At 46.5% G+C, this 24,817-nt stretch overlaps 1 protein-coding gene across 2 annotated transcripts in view; it reads right to left on the reverse strand.

Annotated features, from left to right (window-relative positions):
• LOC311100275 (tyrosine-protein kinase ABL1-like) overlaps positions 1-21,313 on the reverse strand; it is a 50,110-nt gene extending 28,797 nt beyond the window's left edge. For both annotated transcript variants that reach the window (XM_084141130.1, XM_084141128.1), the window contains exon 1: positions 19,523-21,313. In XM_084141130.1, coding sequence (XP_083997256.1) covers positions 19,523-19,655 — 133 coding nt within the window. In that variant the 5' untranslated portion in view covers positions 19,656-21,313. The remainder of the gene's footprint in view (positions 1-19,522) is intronic.
• Between the last annotated feature and the right edge of the window lie 3,504 nt (positions 21,314-24,817).

Genomic DNA, 24,817 nt, shown 5'->3' on the forward strand with positions numbered 1-24,817 from the left:
ATCCAGAAAAACGCATGTCAAAAATGTTATAAATTGATTTGCATTTTAATGAGGGAAATAAGTATTTGACCCCCTCTCAATCAGAAAGATTTCTGGCTCCCAGGTGTCTTTTATACAGGTAACGAGCTGAGATTAGGAGCACACTCTTAAAGGGAGTGCTCCTAATCTCAGTTTGTTACCTGTATAAAAGACACCTGTCCACAGAATAAATCAATCAATCAGATTCCAAACTCTCCACCATGGCCAAGACCAAAGAGCTCTCCAATGATATCAGGGACAAGATTGTAGACCTACACAAGGCTGGAATGGGCTACAAGACCATCGCCAAGCAGCTTGGTGAGAAGGTGACAACAGTTGGTGCGATTATTCTTAAATGGAAGAAACACAAAATAACTGTCAATCTCCCTCGGACTGGGGCTCCATGCAATATCTCACCTCGTGGAGTTGCAATGATCATGAGAACGGTGAGGAATCAGCCCAGAACTACACGGGAGGATCTTGTCAATGATCTCAAGGCAGCTGGGACCATAGTCACCAAGAAAACAATTGGTAACAAACTACGCCGTGAAGGACTGAAATCCTGCAGCGCCCGCAAGGTCCCCCTGCTCAAGAAAGCACATATACAGGCCCGTCTGAAGTTTGCCAATGAACATCTGAATGATTCAGAGGAGAACTGGGTGAAACTGTTGTGGTCAGATGAGACCACAATCGAGCTCTTTGGCATCAACTCAACTCGCCGTGTTTGGAGGAGGAGTAATGCTGCCTATGATCCCAAGAACACCATCCCCACCATCAAACATGGAGGTGGAAACATTATGCTTTGGGGGTGTTTTTCTGCTAAGGGGACAGGACAACACTGCATCAAAGGGACGATGGACGGGGCCATGTACCATCAAATCTTGTGTGAGAACCTCCTTCTCTCAGCCAGGGCATTGAAAATGGGTCGTGGATGGGTATTCCAGCATGACAATGACCCAAAACACACGGCCAAGGCAACAAAGGAGTGTCTCAAGAAGAAGCACATTAAGGTCCTGGAGTGGCCTAGCCAGTCTCCAGACCTTAATCCCATAGAAAATCTGTGGAGGGAGCTGAAGGTTCGAGTTGCCAAACGTCAGCCTTGAAACCTTCACGACTTTGAGAAGATCTGCAAAGAGGAGTGGAACAAAATCCCTCCTGAGATGTGTGCAAATCTGGTGGCCAACTACAAGAAACGTCTGACCTCTGTGATTGCCAACAAGGGTTTTGCCACCAAGTACTAGGTCATGTTTTGCAGAGGGGTCAAATACTTATTTCCCTCATTAAAATGCAAATCAATTTATAACATTTTTGACATGCGTTTTTCTGGATTTTTTTGTTGTTATTCTGTCTCTCACTGTTCAAATAAACCTACCATTAAAATGATAGACTGATCATGTCTTTGTCAGTGGGCAAACGTACAAAATCAGCAGGGGATCAAATACTTTTTTCCCTCACTGTATCCCCACTGCTACTCCCCTCCTCTCTCTTTAGCCATACCTGCCTGAGTTAGGATATAGTAGGAGACCTGTTGCCAAAACAGACCCTCTGTCAGCATTGCTCCATTGGCCCTTTGATTCAGGCAGCCCAGACCTCCTACAGGGCATAGCTGAGAGAGACCGAGCCCATGTGATTGGTGGATGGGGCCTTTTATGATGCGATGGCCAGATACCACTGATGGCCCTTTTCTTCTCAGTCGTGGCGAGGAAGCAGCACCTGTGCTAATCTCCTCATCGCATGCTGGAATGTCGAGACAGTGAATGCAGTTGAAATGTTTCAACACAGACACGAGGCAGATACATGCGCACACACACAGACACACACACACACTCACACTACTGGTAGGAGGAGCAGAGGGAGATGCAGTACACTTGTGTATACACAAACACAGGAATAGGATTTAGATTACGCACACAGACAGACATATTCACAAACCCAAAACGGCCTCTTCGATAGTCAGAGACAATGCCATAATTGAAATGTTTTGGTAGTGGAGTGGCCAAGTCTTACGGATCCCAAAAGCGTCATTTGTTTTCATGAATGATGAATCATCTGACACAGAAAGAAAGGAGGTTAAAACAATATGGAGCAGGAGAGGGCTATCAGACAAATGAGGCCTACCACGGAAAAATGCAACAGGACGCTGTCACGATACCAGTATCGCGATACTACGGTACCAGATTTTCCTTGGCAAAAAAGAATACACGAAGCAGACGAAACTCTTTCAAGGTGTGTCTTTCAAGTTGTATTACTCGTATGTACGGGATACACATGGTATACATCGTCCAACATGTATACCATGTGGGGGGGGGGGGGGGGGGGGGGGTTGGGGGGGGTAGCTGGTGGAATATTTTCCTCTATGACAGAACTGACCATACCTGGGTCTATCTCCCATTTGGTGAGCACAGATACCCTGTTAACGGTTATGAGGTCCATCTACATAAAATAATACATGGTAGTGGCGGCAGACTCAGTTACTTCAGTCTAAACCAGGCCAGTTGTATACACTTAGCCCAGACGCAGTGAACAGGGCACATGCAGTAAATGCCTCAGCTCTTTTTACAGGCTATCGACCTTAACGAGACGTCCTGCAGATGTTTCTAGGTCTGAGAGGGAGAGGGCCTGTCTGTCCAGAGAGAGAGAGTGGTTATTAGCCTATGATAGGAGGCTGGGAGCTGCAGTGGAGGAGTCACTGGTTGGTTTTCTTTGTGTTTAAGTGGATCCAGATGCAGCCAGCATAGCGGCCCCTTGTATAGCTCGCTGCTGCAGTCGGGATGGATCGGAGGTTCTTTGAATGCAAAGGACAGGATAACTCATGTAGATTGGTCTGGACTGGGATCCTTTGTTTTGAGATTGTATGCATTATCATATACACACACACACATATACATATATATATATATATATATATATATATATATATATACATACATACATATATATATATATATACATATATATATATATATATATATATATATATATATATATATATAAATAAAATGTTTATTGCTCTGTAATACAGTAGACTAATGTATTCCAAAACTACTCAGGTTGCCTAAAAAATAGAATAGAAAGGACAGTGCTGAATTACTAGACACTACTCATCTAATATTAACAACAATTGGACCTCTTGACCAAGAGCAATCAGCTACGGTCTAACTTATACAGAGAATTAGGCTGGCTACCTCAAGTTCGTTTTCAAAAAGTTCACAAATTAGCTTAACCCTTCTAAGAATTTTGGAAGCAATGCGCAAAATGGACATTTGCGGCCGCAGCATTCGGTTAGGGGACCGAGGCATTAGAATTAAACAAGCTGTGACTGGACGGAATTTTTATCACAAGATGGAATTCGCATCATAGGTACCAGGTTGTCCACAGAGAAAACAACAGCTGAGCTGCAGGCCTAGGCCAGGGCAGAGGGGAGGCAGGGTGGCAGGGACAGAGAGCTCCCACAGCGCATTCCTGCCCCGACTTGGAGCGTGTGTCTGCTCCGATAATCTGGAGCACCAGGAGGAGGAGCACCAAGAGGAGTAGGGGAAGGGGGGTGAGGAGAAGACGAGAGTATAGGGAGAGGGGGATGTGAAGTGGGGCGGAAGCTTTAAATCCTCTTGCTCATTCTGCTCAGGCGGACTCAGAGATGGGCTGATGAGTGTTTTTTGCTAAGGGTTCTGTTGTTGTTTTAAAAGCCGTCCAGAGGGCCCGCTGCTGCCCTGCCGGTTAGCACAGCGGTGATGAAACACACATTTCACGCTAGGCTTAAACAAACTCCTCGACCCCGAAGCCAGGCTGCTGGTGAGTCCCATCTGCACTACAGCCTGCATTAGGTAACGAACAATAGTACCCCAGATGATTATAAAAGCATGTGTATGCACTGCAGAATGTGTACAATGTATTCATTTATCACTGTTGGCTATTTCTCTAGCCCATTAGCAAACTAGCTCAGTCTCAAGTTCCCCCTCTAATTCATATTTCACCATCATGACTTTTAGCCATCTCATTCACACGCGCTAATCATTGCCTGCTTATCTATCATAGCGATTAGGTCAGATTTATCCTAATGATCATGACCCATGTTACATTACATTATCAAAACTCCGAACTCCATACCCATCAAACCTTCTTCTGCGACTGGGACCAATTGCCTCAGTGGTTCACTTGATGGTATTTGAGCAATATGTCTATCTATAATTGTTATGAAACGAGAGCAAGAGAGGGAGACAGTAGGAAAGTAAGAGCAAGGAACAGAAGGGCGCCTGAGCAAAAGAGAGAGACAGAGAAAGACCAAGCAAGCAAATGAGAGAGCAAGAAAGAGAGGGGGGGGGGGTTGCACCAGCTATTTGAGAGAGGAATGCACAGGAGGTCACATTCCTGACTCCACTGCTGTGGCTTGCCCTATGTTCAACTCTCTCGCTCTGCAAAATAGGCAATACTACTCAAGCTGCCTCTGGAGCAACACAAATCGGTGTAGAGCAGGTGTAGACCAAGAGTGAAATACTTACAAGCCCTTCCCAACAATGCAGAATACAATAAAATATTTAAAATTTAACACAAGGAATAAATACACAATGAGAAATGGTACCAGTACAGAGTTGATGTGCAGAGGTACGAGGAAATGTAGGTAGATATGTACATCTACAGTGCCGTCGGAATGTATTCAGACCCCTTGACTTTTTCCACATTTTGTTACGTTATAGCCTTATTCTAAAAATGATTAAATTGTTTTTCCCCCCCTCATATATCTACACACAATACCCCATAATGACAAAGCAAAAACTGTTTTTTATAAATGTTAGCAAATGTATAAAATAAAAAAAACGGAAATATCACATTTACATAAGTACTCAGACCCTTTACTCAATACTTTGTTGAAGCACCTTTGGCAGCGATTACAGCCTTGAGTCTTCTTGGGTATGACGCTACAAGCTTGGCACACCTGTATTTGGGGAGTTTCTCCCATTCTTCTCTGTAGATCCTCTCAAGCTCTGTCAGGTTGGATGGGGAGTGTTGCTACACAGCTATTTTCAGGTCTCTCCAGAGATGTTCGATCGGGTTCAAGTCCGGGCTCTGGCTGGGCCACTCAAGGACATTCAGAGACTTGTCCCGAAGCCACTCCTGCATTGTCTTAGCTGTGTCCTTAGGGTCGTTGTCCTGCTGGAAGGTCAACCGTCGCCCCATTCTGTGGTCCTGAGCGCACTGGAGCAGGTTTTCATCAAGGATCTCTCTGTACTTTGCTCCGTTCATCTTTCCCTCGATCCTGACTATTCTCCCAGTCCCTGCCGCTGAAAAACGTCCCCACAGCATGATGCTGCCATGCTTGTTTTTTATACATTTGCAACATTTTCCAAAAACCTGTTTTCACTTTGAAATTATGGGGTATTGTGTGTAGATTGCTGAGGAAATTGTTTTACTTATTCAATTTTAGAAAAAGGCTGTAACGTAACAAAATGTGGAAAAAGTCAAGGGGTCTGAATACTTTCTGAAGGCACTGTAGGTAGGGGTAAAGTGACAAGGTAACAGCATTGATAACAGACAGTAGCAGCAGCATATGTGATGAGTGTGGAAGTGTGTGTGTGTGGCAAATGTGTGCCTTTTTGGAAGTGTTATGTGTGAGTATGTGTTGGAGTGTCAGTATGTGTGAGTGTGTGGCTAGAGTCCAGTGTGTGTGAATAGAGTCAAAAATAGTTTGTGCAAAAAGGGTCAATGCAGATAGTCTGGGTAGCTATTTGGTTAACTATTTAACACACAATATTCTTTACACTGGGCCAATTAATGAATAGAAAGGAGGGGTGGGTGGGTGGGGAGTACAGATAAGACTGGCATTGAGAACACTGGTGAAGAGGATATGCCCCAGATGTCAAAACATCCCATTATGAATGGAGGAGGAAGTCCAAAACAGAGAAAAGCCAAATGAGAGATTTGGCAAAAGCATCAGTGTTCATTCATTGCCTTCAAGCTAGGCTACATGTAGGCTAATGGTGTGTGAACCCTGGGTCCGTGGGGCCTTGAGCTCTACCTATATGGACTGGGCCTCAATTTGACAAGTGCAAGTGTGAAAAGAGACTGCATTACTTGTGATGACATTAGTTTCAAAACCTCTGTTTTTTTTCTCCAAACATTATGGAGGATAGGAAACTAGGTAAGGAGTCCATTAAAGAGTGTTGGTACACCCTGCCCCCTAGAGAGAGGGGACGTGTCAAGCTGACCTAAAGGAGAGATTCACCCTCTGTCTACACACACATACCTGCTTTAGCCAGTCATCAGCTAGGGACCAAAGTGGCTTTGCTGACCACTCCTTTCCAGGTGATCAAACTGACTCATCGAGGTGGTGTTGCTCAAGCAGGGGCACAAAGGCCGTTACAGAGAATCGACTGTGCAATCAACCACCCCCGCAGTGGGACATTCTAACATGGAAACAGACGACATGAGAAATGTAAATATCTACTTACCGGTAAGTTCCACCAGCTAGCCTAACTATTGCAGAACCGTCAAAATATGCGTAAAAACTACATGCCAGCATTAGAAGTAGGCCTATTCACAAAATTACATTTCCTTGACCAAATTTATTCACCGTTCAAGAGACAGTCCTCAACATCACATCAAGAGTCAGAGTCTATGTATCATCCATCTAAAACAGAATCAGATAGTAAAACAGTAACATAGAGTCATGTAGCCCAGTATAGGCCTATTTCCTCTGACACATCAGAGTGGTCCGTCTGTCTCTAGAGCTAGGCGACGTGGCCAGGGACAGGCCACCAGGGGCCCAAAAGCTGGCCGGAATGAGCGGCAAATCTTACCAGGAGGCGCCTGCTGCCCACGTCTTCAGGACCCAAAGGGATCAGGGGTTAGCTTTGGTGTCTAGACTGCACAGATTCCATGAGTTCCAGACAAAAGACAGAGGGGAAAAAACAAGGGTTGACTCTTCCATGGGCCGTACATGATGAATGCAGCTGCTAGAACAGCCCAGATCCCTGGCATAGGACACCAGGAAGTGGGGGTGATATCACAACATGCCTACACTAGAGGGGGGTAGGCTAACTAGTCTTGCCAATGCTCCTCATGTGGAGAGACTGAAGAAGTATGTCATGGCTATCATCAGAAGCAATAGTCTTCTAAACTAGATCATGCTACCATAATTTAGTGCTGTAATTTAGGGCGGCAGGTAGCTTAGTGGTTAAGAGCGTTGTGCCAGTAACCGAAAGGTCGCTGGTTCTAATCCCATCTGTCGATGTGCCCTTGAGCAAGGCACTTAACCCTAATTGCTCCTGTAAGTCGCTCTGGATAAGAGCATCTGCTAAATGACGTAAATGTAAATGTAAAATACACGAAGTCTATAACATTTGAGAGTTTATTATCCCACTGGCTCATTGATCTCGGCTACCCTTCTCTTGGTTTGCGGTAGTCATCTAGCCTAAATGACAGTACTCTTATCAAGCGACCACATGCACAGAGGGATAAAAAGCACCAGACAAGGAAAATCTCATATTCCAATGACAACAGTGTATGACCAAGCAGATGTCAGAGTTGTTTTCTAGACAAAATAAATGAATCTCTTATAATTATTAGGCCTACATCAGGAAAGTAGGCCTGCCTCATTCGATTTCTTCCAAGGCTGTAATAAAATGGCAGTTGCATTAGTTGGTCTTTAAAAGCTATACAACAGACAGTCTTTTTCTTATGTTAGTCTACATGAATTCTGGAAGAGGCCAAGATAAACGCAGGAGGACCATGTCAGACTAGCTAGCAGCACAAGGGGGCAATAGCCTGGAAAGTCAGTCAGGAACCTGGGGGAATGGCCTCCTCACTCCTCTCACATCCCTTTCTGCCCTACAATCTCAATCCTAGACCCACACCGCTTTCCTCCTTCCTGTTTCAGGCTTGTTTTTGAGGGGACAAAGGGAAAGAAAACAGAGCATCTCCTCAACTGTCATTTACATTTACACAGCATTTCCATTTCCTGAACCCCCACAAAAACCAATATTACCAGGGGTTAGAGTAAATCAGGTAGTGAAGACCAACCTACTCCAATGACTCTCTCTAGAAGCCCAACTCTGAGGTTCTTGGGTGGTGACATAGTGGTGCAGGGGGGAGACAGGTCTTTGCTTGCCCTGCTCTGCCGCTCTCCCTGGCTGTGTGCGGAGGTCTAAACCTGCCTGGTGAGAAGCTTTGCGTAGGCTAGCAGCTCACTAGCTAGCGAAGGCGCCCCGGGTAGAACAACATGGATGTGAGTGACTGAGTGCTGACATCACCCTCCTCTCGCTACATGACTCACATCACCTCGTAACCTCTCCGACTCATTGGAGGAGAAAGGAGAAAAAACACAATAAAAACAATCCTGCCACTGACCCTTTGCCAGAGATCACTCCAGTCTTCCTCTCCATTTACTGGCAGCACCTTTTATTTGCATCCTTACCCATTATTGTTACGCAAGAGGACTCTGAGAATCTATCCCTGCAAAGACATTCACTGTATTAAAAGACACATTCAGTATCATTGGCATGCAATCTGATTAAAAAGGGAACGTGTCAACAAACAGGCTACCAAAACAAAGTGTTCTATACAGGATACCTGAAAATGTTTATGCTTAATGTTTGCACAGTGCCCCTGTGAAAACAAGAAGATGCATCTCCTGGTGCTTATCCAGTCAACTCGGGCTGACTTTCAGTCAAAGCAGGCCCTTTACATCACCTGTTGCTGTCTCCATTAGCCTATTATGGTAAGCTTCATCTGAAAAGCTGAGTAAACACAAACACTGTCCAACCCACCAATAAGTGGAATACAGTGATAAAAATCAAGTTAAAAATAATAATATATATTTTTTATTTTTTTTAATCGCCATTTCAGCTGACATCACAGTGGGATATTATTCATCAATCTCCATGACCAAACACCCACACGAACCCTCTCACACAAATCAATAATGCTGCCACAGAAGATTGAGTAATAAAGTGGGCATACTAGCAAGGTCAAATGATAGCTGAGATGAAGGTCCTAATAGAAAATGTGCCTGCCTCGTCAGAGCTGAAACCTGTATCACCAACGATCATAAAGGTTGACCTCAAGGGGGAACAAACATGATGAAACCAATCATAGTGAAACGAACTGAGATGCAGGCCCTAATAGAAACGATAGTTACCGGAGTTGTAACTCCAGTTCTATGAGTGGAGCGGAGCCCCATAGGGGAGCTCTGCTCCTATTGGTTTACCCTGCTGCCTAGGCAGCGAACAGCCTGAGACAAAATTATGCACACACCTGCAGCCAATAGGAGTACAGGTGTCCCTATAAGAGGGGATGCCTCCCCTCAATCAGCCTCCCGAGATATTTATCTTCAGCGAGACTAGAGAGGGTCGGCAGGGCCTTAAGTCCTATGGGGCTCCGCTCCACTCATAGAACTGGAGTTACAACTCCGGTAACTATCGTTCTATATCATGGAGCTCCGCCCCATAGGGGAGCTCTGCTCCTATTGGTTTAAGCCGGAGCGCAACGCTCCAAAATGTACTCCTTGCCGAGCCCAACACTTCCCACCTAAATGAAAAGGTTGGGCCTAGCAATGGCTGCGACCAAGTCCCACAGTACTGTAACACACTGTGTCACAATATACTGTGTCCTCGGTACAAATCCACCCCACCTAGTCCAATGGCATTGCCAATGTCTAGTGGGCAGATAACCAGAATATGAGTCATACTAATCTGAACCAGCAGATAGATGACATCACAATTCCGTCAATATTTGATGACGGGTCCAATAGTAATGTAACAAAGTTACCAAAACTATTTCCCTCATCAGTGGTCCTCAGTAGCTCAGCTGGTAGAGCACGGTGCTTGTAACGCCAAGGTAGTGGGTTCGATCCCCGGGACCACCCATACAAACATTTATGCACGCATGACTAAGTCGCTTTGGATAAAAGAGTCTGCTAAATGGCATATTATTATTATTATTCCGCCCCAACCCAGTAATACTGGTAGGCAGATCAATAACATTCCCTCTACTGTACTGAACATGTCAGTCAGGAGTCATGTCATATATGTCAGACCTACCTCTTTAGTCCTGCATTCCTTTCTCCTAGCTCAAGGCCTCCTATCAGCTACGCTGAGTACAGACCGAGCCAGTGTTACAGACCTAGTCCAAGAGATAGAAACTGATAAATGGAGACGGTGACGACCACGACGCCGCTGCTCAAATATCCTCTACCCCTGTTCATCTGAAAAGGGCAGTAGAAGCCGCTACTCCACGAGTGGAGTGGGCCCTTATACCCTGAGACAATTGTCACCCCGCTGCCTCATAAGCAGTCTCAATGCCTTCGCAAAGCCAATGAGACAGACGCTGTTTCGAAAGTGGTCTACCTAGTGCAGCCGCACCGTGACACACAAACAGCTGAGGCGATAACCTAATCGCTGCTGTGCGCTCAATGTAACACGCCAAGGCGCGTACTGGGCACAGGCGATGGAGCCTTTCCTCACTCCTCTCTCTATGAGGAGGAGGAGAAAAAGCCCACAGCTCCACGGTCTGTGATCTATATGAGCTCTTAATAACCTTTGGCATAAATGCCGGGTTAGGACGTAACAACGCTCTGCTCAAATCGCCATTAACAGCAAGGCAGTCGGGTCTCGTCGAAAGAGCACACAAATCACTGACACGCTTAGCAGTAGTCAAAGCTAGCAACAGTGCTGTCTTTAAAGACAGCATCTTGATGGGAATTTGATTCAATGGTTCGAACAGCGACTCACAGAGCGCTCCGAGTACCAGAGCCAAATCCCACTGAGGAACCGTGGCCCTAGGCATTGGCCTAAGCCTCCGTGTTCCTAAAAGGAAACGTTTCACCAGAGGGTGGCTGAAGACAGTGTCTCTGCCAAACCCCTCATGACAAGCCGAAATCACCGCTGCAAACACCTTAATGGTGGCGGGCGAACGTTGCTTATCAAATAAAAACTGTAGGAACGAGAAAACACTCAACCTGACAGCACACAGGGTCCACATTTTCTGTGGCACACCACTGTGAAAACACATTCCATTTGCTGACATACACCCTGGAAGTGGAAGTGGCACGTGAACCCTGTATGGTTCTGATTACAGAATCAGATAACCCACGGCGCTCTAGCCTGTCCCTCTCAGGAGCCAAGCCTTCAGTGGTTGGCCGATTATGGGCAACGCGTCCCGTTGATGTGGAATTTGCCAAGGTGGCGCAATCAACATCTGAATTATCTCCGCGAACCATGGAGCCCCTGGGCGATCGGGAGCCACCAATATGATTGACAGCCCGCCTGATCTCACCCTGGCTAACAGTGGGAGAATGCAGGACAGCGGTGGGAAAGCATACAGGAGAACTCTCGGCACAGTCGGTGCGCAAATGCGTCCCTCCCCAGTGGCGGTTCGTCCTGAGCTCGAAGAGAGAACCAAAGAGGGAAATGCGCGTTCACCTGTGACGCGAATAGATCCACCTCGGCTCTCCCGAACCATTCCCAAATCTGGAGAACGATGTTCGGGTGCAGATGCCACTCGTCATCTCGAGGACCCCCTAGAGACATGATGTCTGCCCCTACTTTCAAGTAGCCTGGAATGTGTCCTGCTCTCAATGAGTGAAGGTGCTCGTGAGCCCACAGCCACAATTCCCCCGCCGCCCGGTGGAGTGCAGGAGACCTGACTCCTCCCTGGCGATTGATGTGGGCTACTATGGTTTGGTTGTTTGACCAGACCAGCACATCGCGACCCCGAAGGGTAGACGCGAAGTGGGTCAGAACCAGTAGAACCGTTTCCAACTCTAGGAAGTTGATGTGATGACTCGAGAGGCCACACACCACCTATCGCTTGGGTCTGACATGTCCCTCCCCATCCAGTCAGAGAGGCATCTGTAAACACTGGAATGTAGGAGGACACTTTGCCTATTGGGACTCCGTGTGTGAGAACACGCGGGTCTCTCCAATAGTTAAGATCTGCACTGAGCGAGAGGGGAACCACCACCAACCGACGACGATGACGCACTGGGTCTATTCGTAGTTGGGCGAACCATCGCTGTATTCTGCGCATGCGCAGAAGGCCCATTTTGTGGTTCCGCTGAGATGACGACGAGACCCAAGAGTGACATGACCAAAAGCGCTGTTACCGTGTGATTCGGACGAAACCGTCGTAGGGCTAGCAACATAGCAACACTTCGAGGGTCCGAAATTCAAGCCCTCATCGTCACAATGTCTATCTGTATCCCCAGATAGACAATCTGATGACTGAGCCAGGGTGCGCCCTTTTTCCAATTCACAGCGAACCCCTGACGCGTGAGATGAATCACTGTCTCTGTCGTGTGAGTGAACGCCAGCTCTGCTGACGGGGCGAGAACCAGTAGGTCGTCTAGGTAGGCTAGTAGCCTTATTCCCTGACGACGCAACGGTTCCAATGCCGCCTCCATACATTTGGAAAACATGCGAGGTGCCAGGGCGTACCCGAATGGCATCCTCGTGAACTTGTACGCCACCCCTTGAAAGGCGAACCGCAGAAACTTCCTGTGACGCGGGTGCACCGGCACATGAAAGTACGCGTCCTTTAGGTCTATGCTCGTACAAAAGTCTCCCTTCTAGACACATTCCAGTTGACGTTTTGTCGTTAGCATTTGGAAGGGCCGTTTGGCTACGCTCTCGTTGAGAATGCGTAAATCCAATAATCGGCCTCATTCCCCGTCTTTTTCGGCACCAGGAAATAGGGCGAATATAGCCCTTTGTTCCTTTGCTCCCAGGGAACTACTATGACCAAATCAAATCAAATCAAATTTTATTGGTCACATGCGCCGAATACAACAGGTGCAGACATTACAGTGAAATGCTTACTTACAGCCCTTAACCAACAGTGCATTTATTTTAAACAAAAAAAAGTAAGAATAAAACAACAACAAAAAAAGTGTTGAGAAAAAAAGAGCAGAAGTAAAATAAAGTGACAGTAGGGAGGCTATATATACAGTAAAATAAAGTGACAGTAGGGAGGCTATATATACAGGGGGGTACCGTTGCAGAGTCAATGTGCGGGGGCACCGGCTAGTTGAGGTAGTTGAGGTAATATGTACATGTGGGTAGAGTTAAAGTGACTATGCATAAATACTTAACAGAGTAGCAGCAGCGTAAAAAGGATGGGGTGGGGGGGCAGTGAAAATAGTCCGGGTAGCCATGATTAGCTGTTCAGGAGTCTTATGGCTTGGGGGTAGAAGCTGTTGAGAAGTCTTTTGGACCTAGACTTGGCACTCCGGTACCGCTTGCCGTGCGGTAGCAGAGAGAACAGTCTACGACTAGGGTGGCTGGAGTCTTTGACAATTTTGAGGGCCTTCCTCTGACACCGCCTGGTATAGAGGTCCTGAATGGCAGGGAGCTTTGCCCCAGTGATGTACTGGGCCGTACGCACTACCCTCTGTAGTGCCTTGCGGTCAGAGGCCAAGCAGTTGCCATACCAAGCGGTGATGCAACCAGTCAGGATGCTCTCGATGGTGCAGCTGTAGAATTTTTTGAGGATCTGAGGACCCATGCCAAATCTTTTCAGTCTCCTGAGGGGGAATAGGCTTTGTCGTGCCCTCTTCACGACTGTCTTGGTGTGTTTGGACCATGATAGTTCGTTGGTGATGTGGACACCAAGGAACTTGAAGCTCTCAACCTGTTCCACTACAGCCCCGTCGATGAGAATGACCACCTCCTTCGCCAAAAGTTCCGTCATCTCTGCAATGAGAGCGGCAACTTTTTTGGGCGTTTTCATCACCGTCTCCACCACCCCCCTGAATGGGGGAGGGGTCCGATGGAATTGGATGGCATAACCCTTCTGCAACGTCTGGTCTAGCCAAAGTGAGAGGGTACAGCTTCGCCGCCACTCCCATCAATGCAGAGAAAGCGGAAGAGCGCGAAGCTGTGGTACACTCAGTAAAAAGGACCTGTATTCCTCGACGGCCCTCGCCGCCGCTATTCCCCAGCTCTGAAGTGGTGGAACAGCCCAAGGCAGGCCTCCCAAGAAAGGGAGAGGAAACATCAGCGCGTTCTGAGAGAAACGGGGGCGCAGATACGTTGGTTAAACTCGTAACCTCGATATCCCGGCCCTCCGTGAACGCAGCACGGGTTTGAACTGCACTGACTGAGGCGTTAGCCTGAGAAAGAGCGCCGTCCCCAACTAGCGATTGCGTCATCATTCTTATTGTGATCAAGATGTAGTTGTCCCTGATTGCACTGACTTTGCTCACAGCTGCTTGTTTGAAGAAGTGTACTTACTGTGATCAAGATGTGGTTGTCCCACTGGCTATCCTAAGTTGAATGCACCAATTTGTAAGTCGCTCTGGATAAGAGCGTCTGCTAAATGACTTAAATGTGAAACCTTCACTGCAGTACTCCTAGGAGTCTGGTGGCGGCGCCTTGTTACCTTTATCACACTCGCCTCGTGTGTGCTCAACTACGCACCCTTGGTGTGCTGAGCTACACTCAGAGTGGTGAGAGAGAGACAGAGAGTGAAGAGGTCTGAACACTCTCAGATGTATTATGGAAAAGGGCCTCTCTTGTGACAAAGTCAATTGGAGCCAACTCTTTATTAAAAACGTCACAAACATTCTCCTCCGGACCCTCAACAGAAGGGTGGGGGGGGAATAGCGGGCTCAGTCACACTATGCGCCGTGCCATCCTCCATTCTCTCCCCCACGTCCCGTCATGTGCGTCGCCGCTTCTGGCTACCCTTGGGCTGCCAGGTCAGCGTCCGAATGACTTCCCTGGCCGGCGGAATCGTTGGGACCTCAGCTGCAGCTGGGGGGGGGGCCTCTCTCCTGCTGCTCGAAGTCACCGTCTGATGCCGGGCACGACGCCTTGCAGTAGAGCCAGGTCTACTGCAGGCGGTGGAGGTGGCCAGACCTCCCTGCCAGTGGCAGGTGTCTAGCCAGCTGCTTCCTCTCCTCGTCCAACTTCATAAAACACTCCGTTGCGTCTTTGACAGTGACCCAGAAGAGGCCGTCGTCAGAGATGGGGACGTTCAAGAGCGACACTCTATTGGCTTCATTCATTGCCGTCATAGACAGCCACAGGTGTCGCTCAATGACCACCGAGGTGGCCATGGACCCCTCCGCACAGACAGCCGACGCCTGTGTCAGGTGGAGAATAGCGGCAGAAATTCTGGACGCCTCTTCCACCTCCTCCCTGCTATGCTCAATCCTACCCGTGGTTAGACGGGACAGAAAAGCCGCTAGGAGGGCAATGTTATTAGCTGCTGCTACAGCTTGGGCTCCCACCGTAAAACACTTTTCTACCAGCTGCACTGTGAACCTGTCCTTTTGCGTCGGCAAGGTGGCCTTTTTGGAAGAGGGCCAGGGACTCGAACCCGGTACGAGATACGCAGCCATGGCGCTCTCAAACCTGGGGATTCCCTTCGTGAAGCCCTGTTGTCTCCCTTCCACTCTGGTGAACGGGAGGTATGCCTTGGCCGGCGAACGTGCCACCAGAGGCGCCTCCCATGAGCCCTCAACGTATTTGCCAAGAGAGGACAGGGGCTCCGCCGCCCTCCTCGGCCGGGAATAAGGGCCGCCCTCCATCATATCCACTTCCGACCTGGAGGGAATGGGGTGCAGCTCTATCTCCGAACGTTTTACAGCCCTCTCAATGAGCCCGGAAACTCTGAGCGCAGAGAGGCTGCTGCGTAGGACAGGGCTATTGATCTCTCAGAGCCCGTGTCGTCATCGCCCAGGGACGAACAGGACCTCTTGCTCTCCAAAGGAAAGGGGGTCTTGAAGATCTGTGTCATTGAGACAGACTGTTCCAAAGGAATATCCATCTCCTCCCCAACATCCCTGTCTTCCCCTGAGTCGGCGCCCTCGGATGACGCCTCAGAAGCTGAGGCTAACACCGATAGCACGTCCACGAGGGGGATATCCTCCCTAAGAAACGCCCAGCGCTGCTTTCTCTCCTTCAAAGAAAGGAGGGCGCAGCTGGCGCACATAGGGGGAACATTGAGGCCGTCCCTTGCGTGCTGTGACCCTAGACACACAAAACATAAGTCGTGAGGGTCAGTAGTCGCCATGGAGAAACAGCGAAATTGAGCTCTGAAAATAGCTTTTGGGGGTGGAAAATCTCCAGGTGTGCTCATTTTATTACGACATCGAGAACTGGAATCGACAGCGTTTCTTCGTCCTGAGTCTTCGTCTCCTCGTAGGCGTCTTCAGTCTAGTCCAGTCGCTGAAGATAAAGGGAGGCTGATTGAGGGGAAGTGTCCCCTCTTATAGGGACACCTGTACTCCTATTGGCTGCAGGTGTGTGCATCATTTTGTCTCAGGCTGTTCGCTGCCTAGGCAGCGGGGTAAACCAATAGGAGCAGAGCTCCCCTATGGGGCGGAGCTCCACGATATAGAACTGTACCTGCCTCATCACAGAGCTCAAACCTACAGTTGAAATTGGAAGTTTACATACACCTTAGCCAAATACATTTAAACTCAGTTTTTCACAATTCCTGACATTTAATCCTAGTAAAAATTCCCTGTTTTAGGTCAGTTAGGATCACCACTTTATTTTAAGAATGTGAAATGTCAGAATAATAGCAGAGAGACTTATTTATTTAAGCTTTTATTTCTTACATCACATTCCCAGTGGGTCAGAAGTTTACATACACTCAATTAGTATTTGGTAGCATTGCCTTTAAATTGTTTAACTTGGGTCAAACGTTTCGGGTAGCCTTCCACAAGCTTCCCACAATAAGTTGGGTGAATTTTGGCCCGTTCGTCCTGACAGAGCTGGTGTAACTGAGTCAGGTTTGTAGGCCTCCTTGCTCGAACATGCTTTTTCAATTCTGCCCACACATTTTCTATTGGATTGAGGTCAGGGCTTTGTGATGGCCACTCCAATACCTTGACTTTGTTGTCCTTAAGCCATTTTGCCACAACTCTGGAAGTATGCTTGGGGTCATTGTCCATTTGGAAGACCCATTTGCGACCAAGCTTTAACTTCCTGACTGATGTCTTGAGATGTTGCTTCAATATATCCACATAATTTTCCTTCCTCATGATGCCATCTATTTTGTGAAGTGCACCAGTCCCTCCTGCAGCAAAGCACCCCCACAGCATGATGTTGTCACCCCGTGCTTCACGGTTGGGATGGTGTTCTTCGGCTTGCAAGCGACCCCCTTTTTCCTCCAAACATAACGGAAATTGCTCCCAAGGATGAACCAGACTTGTGGAGGTCTACAATGTTTTTTCTGAGGTCTTGGCTGATTTCTTTTGATTTCCCCATGATGTCAAGCAAAGAGGCACCGAGTTTGAAGGTAGGCCTTGAAATACACTGCTCAAAAAAATAAAGGGAACACTTAAACAACACAATGTAACTCCAAGTCAATCACACTTCTGTGAAATCAAACTGTCCACTTAGGAAGCAACACTGATTGACAATAAATTTCACATGCTGTTGTGCAAATGGAATAGACAACAGGTGGAAATTATAGGCAATTAGCAAGACACCCCCAATAAAGGACTGGTTTTGCAGGTGGTGACCACAGACCACTTCTCAGTTCCTATGCTTCCTGGCTGATGTTTTGGTCACTTTTGAATGCTGGCAGTGCTTTCACTCTAGTGGTAGCATGAGATGGAGTCTACAACCCACACAAGTGGATCAGGTAGTGCAGCTCATCCAGGATGGCACATCAATGTGAGCTGTGGCAAGAAGGTTTGCTGTGTCTGTCAGCGTAGTGTCCAGAGCATGGAAGCGCTACCAGGAGACAGGCCAGTACATCAGGAGACGTGGAGGAGGCCGTAGGAGGGCAACAACCCAGCAGCAGGACTGCTACCTCCGACTGCTACCTCCTCCTTGCACCTTGTGCAAGGAGGAGCAGGAGGAGCACTGCCAGAGCCCTGCAAAATGACCTCCAGCAGGCCACAAATGTGCATGTGTCTGCTCAAACGGTCAGAAACAGACTCCATGAGGGTGGTATGAGGGCCCGACGTCCACAGGTGGGGGTTGTGCTTACAGCCCAACACCGTGCAGGACGTTTGGCATTTGCCAGAGAACACCAAGATTGGCAAATTCGCCACTGGCGCCCTGTGCTCTTCACAGATAAAAGCAGGTTCACACTGAGCACATGTGACAGACGTGACAGAGTCTGGAGACGCCGTGGAGAACGTTCTGCTGCCTGCAACATCCTCCAGCATGACCGGTTTGGTGGTGGGTCAGTCATGGTGTGGGGTGGCACAGCCCTCCATGTGCTCGCCACAGGTAGCCTGACTGCCATTAGGTACCGAGATGAGATCCTCAGACCCCTTGTGAGACCATATACTGGTGCGGTTGGCCCTGGGTTCCTCCTAATGCAAGACAATGCTAGATCTCATGTGGCTGGAGTGTGTCAGCAGTTCCTGCAAGAGGAAGGCATTGATGCTATGGACTGGCCCGCCCGTTCCCCAGACCTGAATCCAATTGAGCACATCTGGGACATCATGTCTCGCTCCATCCACCAACGCCACGTTGCACCACAGACTGTCCAGGAGTTGGGGGATGCTTTAGTCCAGGTCTGGGAGGAGATCCCTCAGGACACCATCCGCCACCTCATCAGGAGCATGCCCAGGCGTTGTAGGGAGGTCATACAGGCACGTGGAGGCCACACACACTACTGAGCCTCATTTTGACTTGTTTTAAGGACATTACATCAAAGTTGGATCAGCCTGTAGTGTGGTTTTCCACTTTAATTTTGAGGGTGACTCCAAATCCAGACCTCCATGGGTTGATAAATTTGATTTCCATTGATAATTTGTGTGATTTTGTTGTCAGCACATTCAACTATGTAAAGAAAAAAGTATTTAATAATATTATTTCATTCATTCAGATCTAGGATGTGTTATTTTAGTGTTCCCTTAATTTTTTTGAGCAGTGTACATCCACAGGTACACCTCCAATTGACTCAAATTATGTAAATTAGCCTATCAGAAGCTTCTAAAGCCATGACATCATTTTCTGGAATTTTCCAAACTGTTTAAAGACACAGTCAACTTAGTGTATGTAAACTTCTGACCCACTGGAATTGTGATGCAGTGAATTATAAGTGAAATAATCTGTCTGTAAACAATTGTTGGAAAAATTCCTTGTGTCATGCACAAAGTAGATGTCCTAACCGACTTGCCAAAACTATAGTTTGTTAACAAGAAATTTGTGGAGTGGTTGAAAAACGAGTTTTTATGACTCCAACTTAAGGGTATGTAAACTTCCAACTTCAACTGTATATCACCAACAATCATAAAGGTTGACCTCAAGGGGGAACAAACATGATGAAACCAATCATAGCAAAACGAACTGAGATGCAGGTCCTAATAGAAACTGTACCTGCCTCATCACAGAGCTGAAACCTATATCACCAACGATCATAAAGGTTGACCTTAAGGGTGAACAAGCATGATGAAACCAATCATGACCAAACTCTACTGAACTGTGAATGAGGAAGAGGTAAGTAGAAGCAGATCAGAAGAGAAGACAGGGAAAGAAGAAAGACAAGCTATTGTTAATGACCAAAGTAGGGGGTAGGTACAGAAACAGTGTGTTCTTACCGTGCACAGCGAAGACGTTACAGTGATGGGCTCCATGCCGTGATGACTCCCTCTTCCCGCCCTTGATGAAGTTCAGCGCCGGCAGACTCGGTCTCCTCTGGTCCCCAACAAATTTCCCCGGCTGCTGCCCCATAAGGGCACGGTGCCAGGCCGCAGCCGGGTCTCCAAACTGGGCTCTCTCACCGCCTGGGTCTAGGGAACCTGGTGGGCAGGAGATGGAGAGCAGGGACCCCCTCCCTGGTGCGATTTCCCTCAGTCAGTTTGGCTTCTCCTGGTGCGGTGATGACTGGAAAGTGGAGGAGGTGGGAGATGCTCACTTCTGCATCCCACCGCTGACACCAATCCAGGAGTTTTGGATGGAGGCCAATGCAGTGGCGAATGGGCCGGCTGGTCCTTATAACTCTGATTCCTCCCTCTTTATCATGCATTGACTGCTTTGGTGGAGTCTGTTACTGTTAGATAAGATCTGTAATGGCACTTGTGGGTTTCATTTGTAAGAGGAAGGCAGTCAGATAGAAGAATACTGGAGGAGGCCCAATCAAAAGACATTAATGAAGATCCAAGGCCTAATCGTGATGACATACATTCATCCAGCATGAAATAATAGAATGTAGGCCTAAGCCACTATTGTGCTCCATCGACATGGTTGCTTTAAAAGTAAGAGGACTTAGAACAGCTGAGAAAGCTACCATCAAGATGAAGAATTACACAGAATTATAGAAAAGACACAATAACTCCTACATTTACCAGCTGAGCTGAGAAACCTCAGTTCCATATCTGGTAAGATGGTTCATAGAGTTAACAACCGAGGCAGACAGCTACAGGCAACAATCATGGTAGTCCCAACACAGTCCCTCTGCAGACACAAGTCATATAACATCTGCCTAGTCAGATACTGGCTACATGTTGTACAAGAGTTGTGATCATGTCAATACTGCACATGGCCCTGTAGCAACTTCCTCCTAGACTACAATAACTGGATAATATGTGTTCTGATTGTGCCCTTTAACAAACGTATTGATTTTCAGCACCATGCAATCCACTCATTTGACAGGCATAAATGTATATTTGACATTTAGCTAAAGTTTTGCTGTCATATCCCATTATGTTTATCAGGCCACACTTAGACATGACAAATGGCACTAGTACGGGCTAAAATAAGTTTGATGAGCAATCATGGGAAACGTAACTAACTAGCATTACTCAGATGATAGCAGCTGGCTTTAACAGAAAACTAATATAAAAGGTTTAAAAACTAATTAAATTAGCTAGTTTGCAGACAACTGAACAATGTTATTCAGTAGCTTTGGAATGCTAGCTAGCTAGTTACAGCTAACGATGGAGCTAGCCTTGCTGGCTAGATGGCGCGCGAGACCCTGGAAACACACATCGGAACAGTCAACATCTGTCTAACTAGCTAGCTAACTTGCTAATAACCAATGATAACTTCGGACTGAGTACGTTGTCGTCTCGTTTGAGTCAATATTGACAACAAGAATGAAGACTTGGCTCAATGTCCTCCCAACCCTTGTTATTCAATTATTTGTCAAACTTCCGTGTCCACCGTTCTGTAGTTTCTCTCCAGTGCATCCCGACCCAGGCACTTTAACCAAGGCGCAGACTCCAAACTTCTCGAGCCAGCCAGTGTGTTGCCAGGGAGTTTACGCAGCTCCTTCTCAACATGTGCAAATAACAAGTCCGTCGTTGCTATCTCCCTGTTTCTACACTTATTCATAGCGCTTTCGATAAAATATGAGCAATAAACTTCGGTCGGATAGTCGCCGCTGAAGCCGCCATATTACTTCCGTAAGCAAGGTGGTTTGCTAAAATATGGGTGGGGATACGTTTTACGTCAGAGCGTGCGTGGGCTAGTAGATGGGGATAGGGCCCACACAGACCCATCTCTTCTTTGATTTTGATGGGACATGCTGTAATAAAATCATTGCAAAGTATCAACTGTTGATAAATAGCAGTGTCACTAAAGGTAAAGTAGAGGGCAGGCAGTAGAGTTGGTTTCACTAATCAAAAAGTTAGGATGAAGGCTTTGCAAGCTGGTATGTATTGTCCTTTCTATTTTGTCCTTACTGACTGGAGTCGTTTCAACTCATCTTCAGAAAATAGGAGTAAACAAAAAAGAAAGAATCAGGTGAGAACTTTTTGGGATGGACATAGAGGTGCTGTCTAAGATTCCTCCACAAGGATCTCTCATAACCTCAGAACATGTGCCCTCTTGAGGTAAGATAGTCGTATTGGGGAAACCTCTAAATAAAAACACACCACTTGCAAGCATGATTATATCAAGGTCTCACACACTGATAGCTTGATGCATTAAGAGCTTGGTATTTATTTCTTACAAGAGTAGTTATTCATACAAAAGTACGACATTATCAGCATTCCTCGGACCTCCTCAGCCATTGTCGTCATCGGCAGTTCTATTGTAAGAAACATCTTGGTTCCCGGAACAAAAACCCTGTGCTACACAGGAGCACGAGTACAACACATTACAAGGCTGCTTCCGACCGTTCTACGACAGCTGCCTGGAGGTTATGCTGTAGTAGTCCATGTGGGGTCAAACGACAGTGGGAAGGCTAGCTCGGAACTTCTGAAATTTATTTTAAAAGAACTGATTCTAGCACTGAAAGATTCCAAAAAGCGGCCAATCATTTCAGGTCCGCTACAATCGTTGGGCCGCGGGTGTGAACGATTCAGCAGGCTACTGGCATTACACACCTGGCTAAAAGATTATTGTAGCTCTGTTGGAATCACTTTTATAGATAACTTCAACACCTTCTGGAAACAGATGATACTCTACAGGAATGACGGAGTCCATCCAAATCATCTTGGCTCCTGGACTCTGTCCACACATTTCAAGGCTGGGTTGAGACAATGATTTATCAATGACCCAAGACCAGCTCAGTTAATCCGTATCATTGTGTGGCAGTGTTGTCATAATGCTGCATCAAATGTACATTATCCCAGGGGCGTTGGCAGACACAATGTAAGTAACTTAATTTATGTCCCCCTAACTGCCCTGAATACCTCTGTTGATCCTACAGCTATTGTATGCAGTAATCATGTGCCTATGAATGAGAGTTAAACTGTTAGCACTGAGGCGGTGTGCCCTAGTAGGAAGTCCACTGTGTGCAGCTCACCCTGCACTATCAGCTCCAATATAAATAACATGAGCAAGTCTACTTCTGATAAACTTCCCAGTAAAGCATTAAAAACAATCAAGCAACCCAGAAAAGTGCTAAAAATAACCCATATGAACATATGTAGCCTAAGAAACAAGGTTCATGAAGTCAATAACTTGCTTGTAACAGATTACATTCATATTCTGACTATCTCTGTAACTCACTTAGATAATACCTTTGATGATACAGTGGTAGCAATACATGGTTATAACATCTACCGAAAAGACAGAAATACCAATGGGGGCGGTGTTGCGGTCTATATTCAGAACCACATTCCTGTAAAGCTTAGAGAGGATCCCATGTTAAATACTGTTGAAGTAATATGGCTACAGGTTCATCTGCCTCACCTAAAGCCCATTCTTGTGGGAAGCTGCTATAGACCACCAAGTGCTAACAGTCAGTATCTGGATAATATGTGTGAAATGCTTGATAATGTATGCGATATCAACAGAGGTGTATATTTTCTGGGTGACTTAAATATTGACTGGCTTTCATCAAGCTGCCCACTCAAGAAAAAGCTTCAAACTGTAACCAGTGCCTGGAACAGGTTATCAGTCAACCTACCAGGGTAGTTACAAACAGCACAGGAATGAAATCATCAACATGTATTGATCACATCTTTACTAATGCGGCAGAAATGTGCTTTAAAGCAGTATCCAAATCCATAGGATGTAGTGATCACAATATAGTAGTCATATCTATAGTGTTTGAAAAAATAGTGTTTGACCAGATACAATGCTATTTTACAGTAAACAAATTGACAACAGACCCTCAGCACGCTTATAGGGAAGGACATTCAACAAGCACAGCACTTACACAAATGACTGATGATTGGCTGAGAGAAATTGACTTCAGTGCATCTTTTGACATAATTGATCATAGTCTGCTGCTGGAAAAACAAATGTGTTATGGCTTTACACACCCTGCTATATTGTGGATAAAGAGTTACCTGTCTAACAGAACACAGGGGGTGTTCTTTAATGGAAGCCTCTCCAACATAATCCAGGTAGAATCAGGAATTCCCCAGGGCAGCTATCTAGGCCCCTTACTTTTTTCAATCTTTACTAACGACATGCCACTGGCTTTGAGTAAAACCAGTGTGCCTATGTATACGGATGACTCAACACTATACACGTCAGCTACTACAGCGACTAAAATGACTGCAACACTTAACAAAGAGCTGCAGTTAGTTTCAGAATGGGTGGCAAGGATTAAGTTAGTCCTAAATATTTCAAAAACTAAAAGCATTGTATTTGGGACAAATCATTCACTAAACCCTAAATCTCAACTAAATCTTGTAATGAATAATGTAGAAATTGAGCAAGTTGAGGTCACTAAACTGCTTGGAGTAACCCTGGATTGTAAACAGTCATGGTCAAAACATATTGATAGAACAGTAGCTAAAATGGGGAGAAGTCTGTCCATAATAAAGCGCTGCTCTGCATTCTTAACAACACTATCAACAAGGCAGGTCCTACAGGCCCTAGTTTTGTCGCACCTGGACTACTGTTCAGTCGTGTGGTCAGGCGCCACAAAGAGGGACTTAGGAAAATTTGAATTGGCTCAGAACAGGGCAGCATGGCTGGCCCTTAAAAGTACACGGGAGATAACATTAATGATGTACATGTCAATCTCGCATGGCTCAAAGTGGAAGAGAGATTGACTTCATCACTACTTGTTTTTGTAAGAAGTGTTGACAAGCTGAATGTACCGAGCTGTCTGTTTAAACTACTAGCACACAGCTCGGACACCCATGCATACCCCATAAGACATGCCACCAGATGTCTCTTCACAATCCCCAAGTCCAGAACAGACTATGGGAAGGGCACAGTACTACATAGAGCCATGACTACATGGAGCACTATTCCACATCAGATAACTGATGCAAGCAGTAGAATCAGATTTTAAAAAACAGGTAGAAATACACCTTATGGAACAGTGGGGACTGTGAAGAGACACACAAAGGTACAGACACATGCATACGCACACAAGCGCTAGCACACACACTCTACACACTTACATTGTAATATTGTTGTATGGTGGTATTATACATTTTGTATTGTAGATATGTAGTGGTGTAATAATGTTATATGATGTACTG

The sequence above is a fragment of the Coregonus lavaretus genome, assembly GCF_964263955.1.
Source record: "Coregonus lavaretus genome assembly, chromosome: 24".
Lineage (NCBI taxonomy): Eukaryota > Metazoa > Chordata > Actinopteri > Salmoniformes > Salmonidae > Coregonus > Coregonus lavaretus.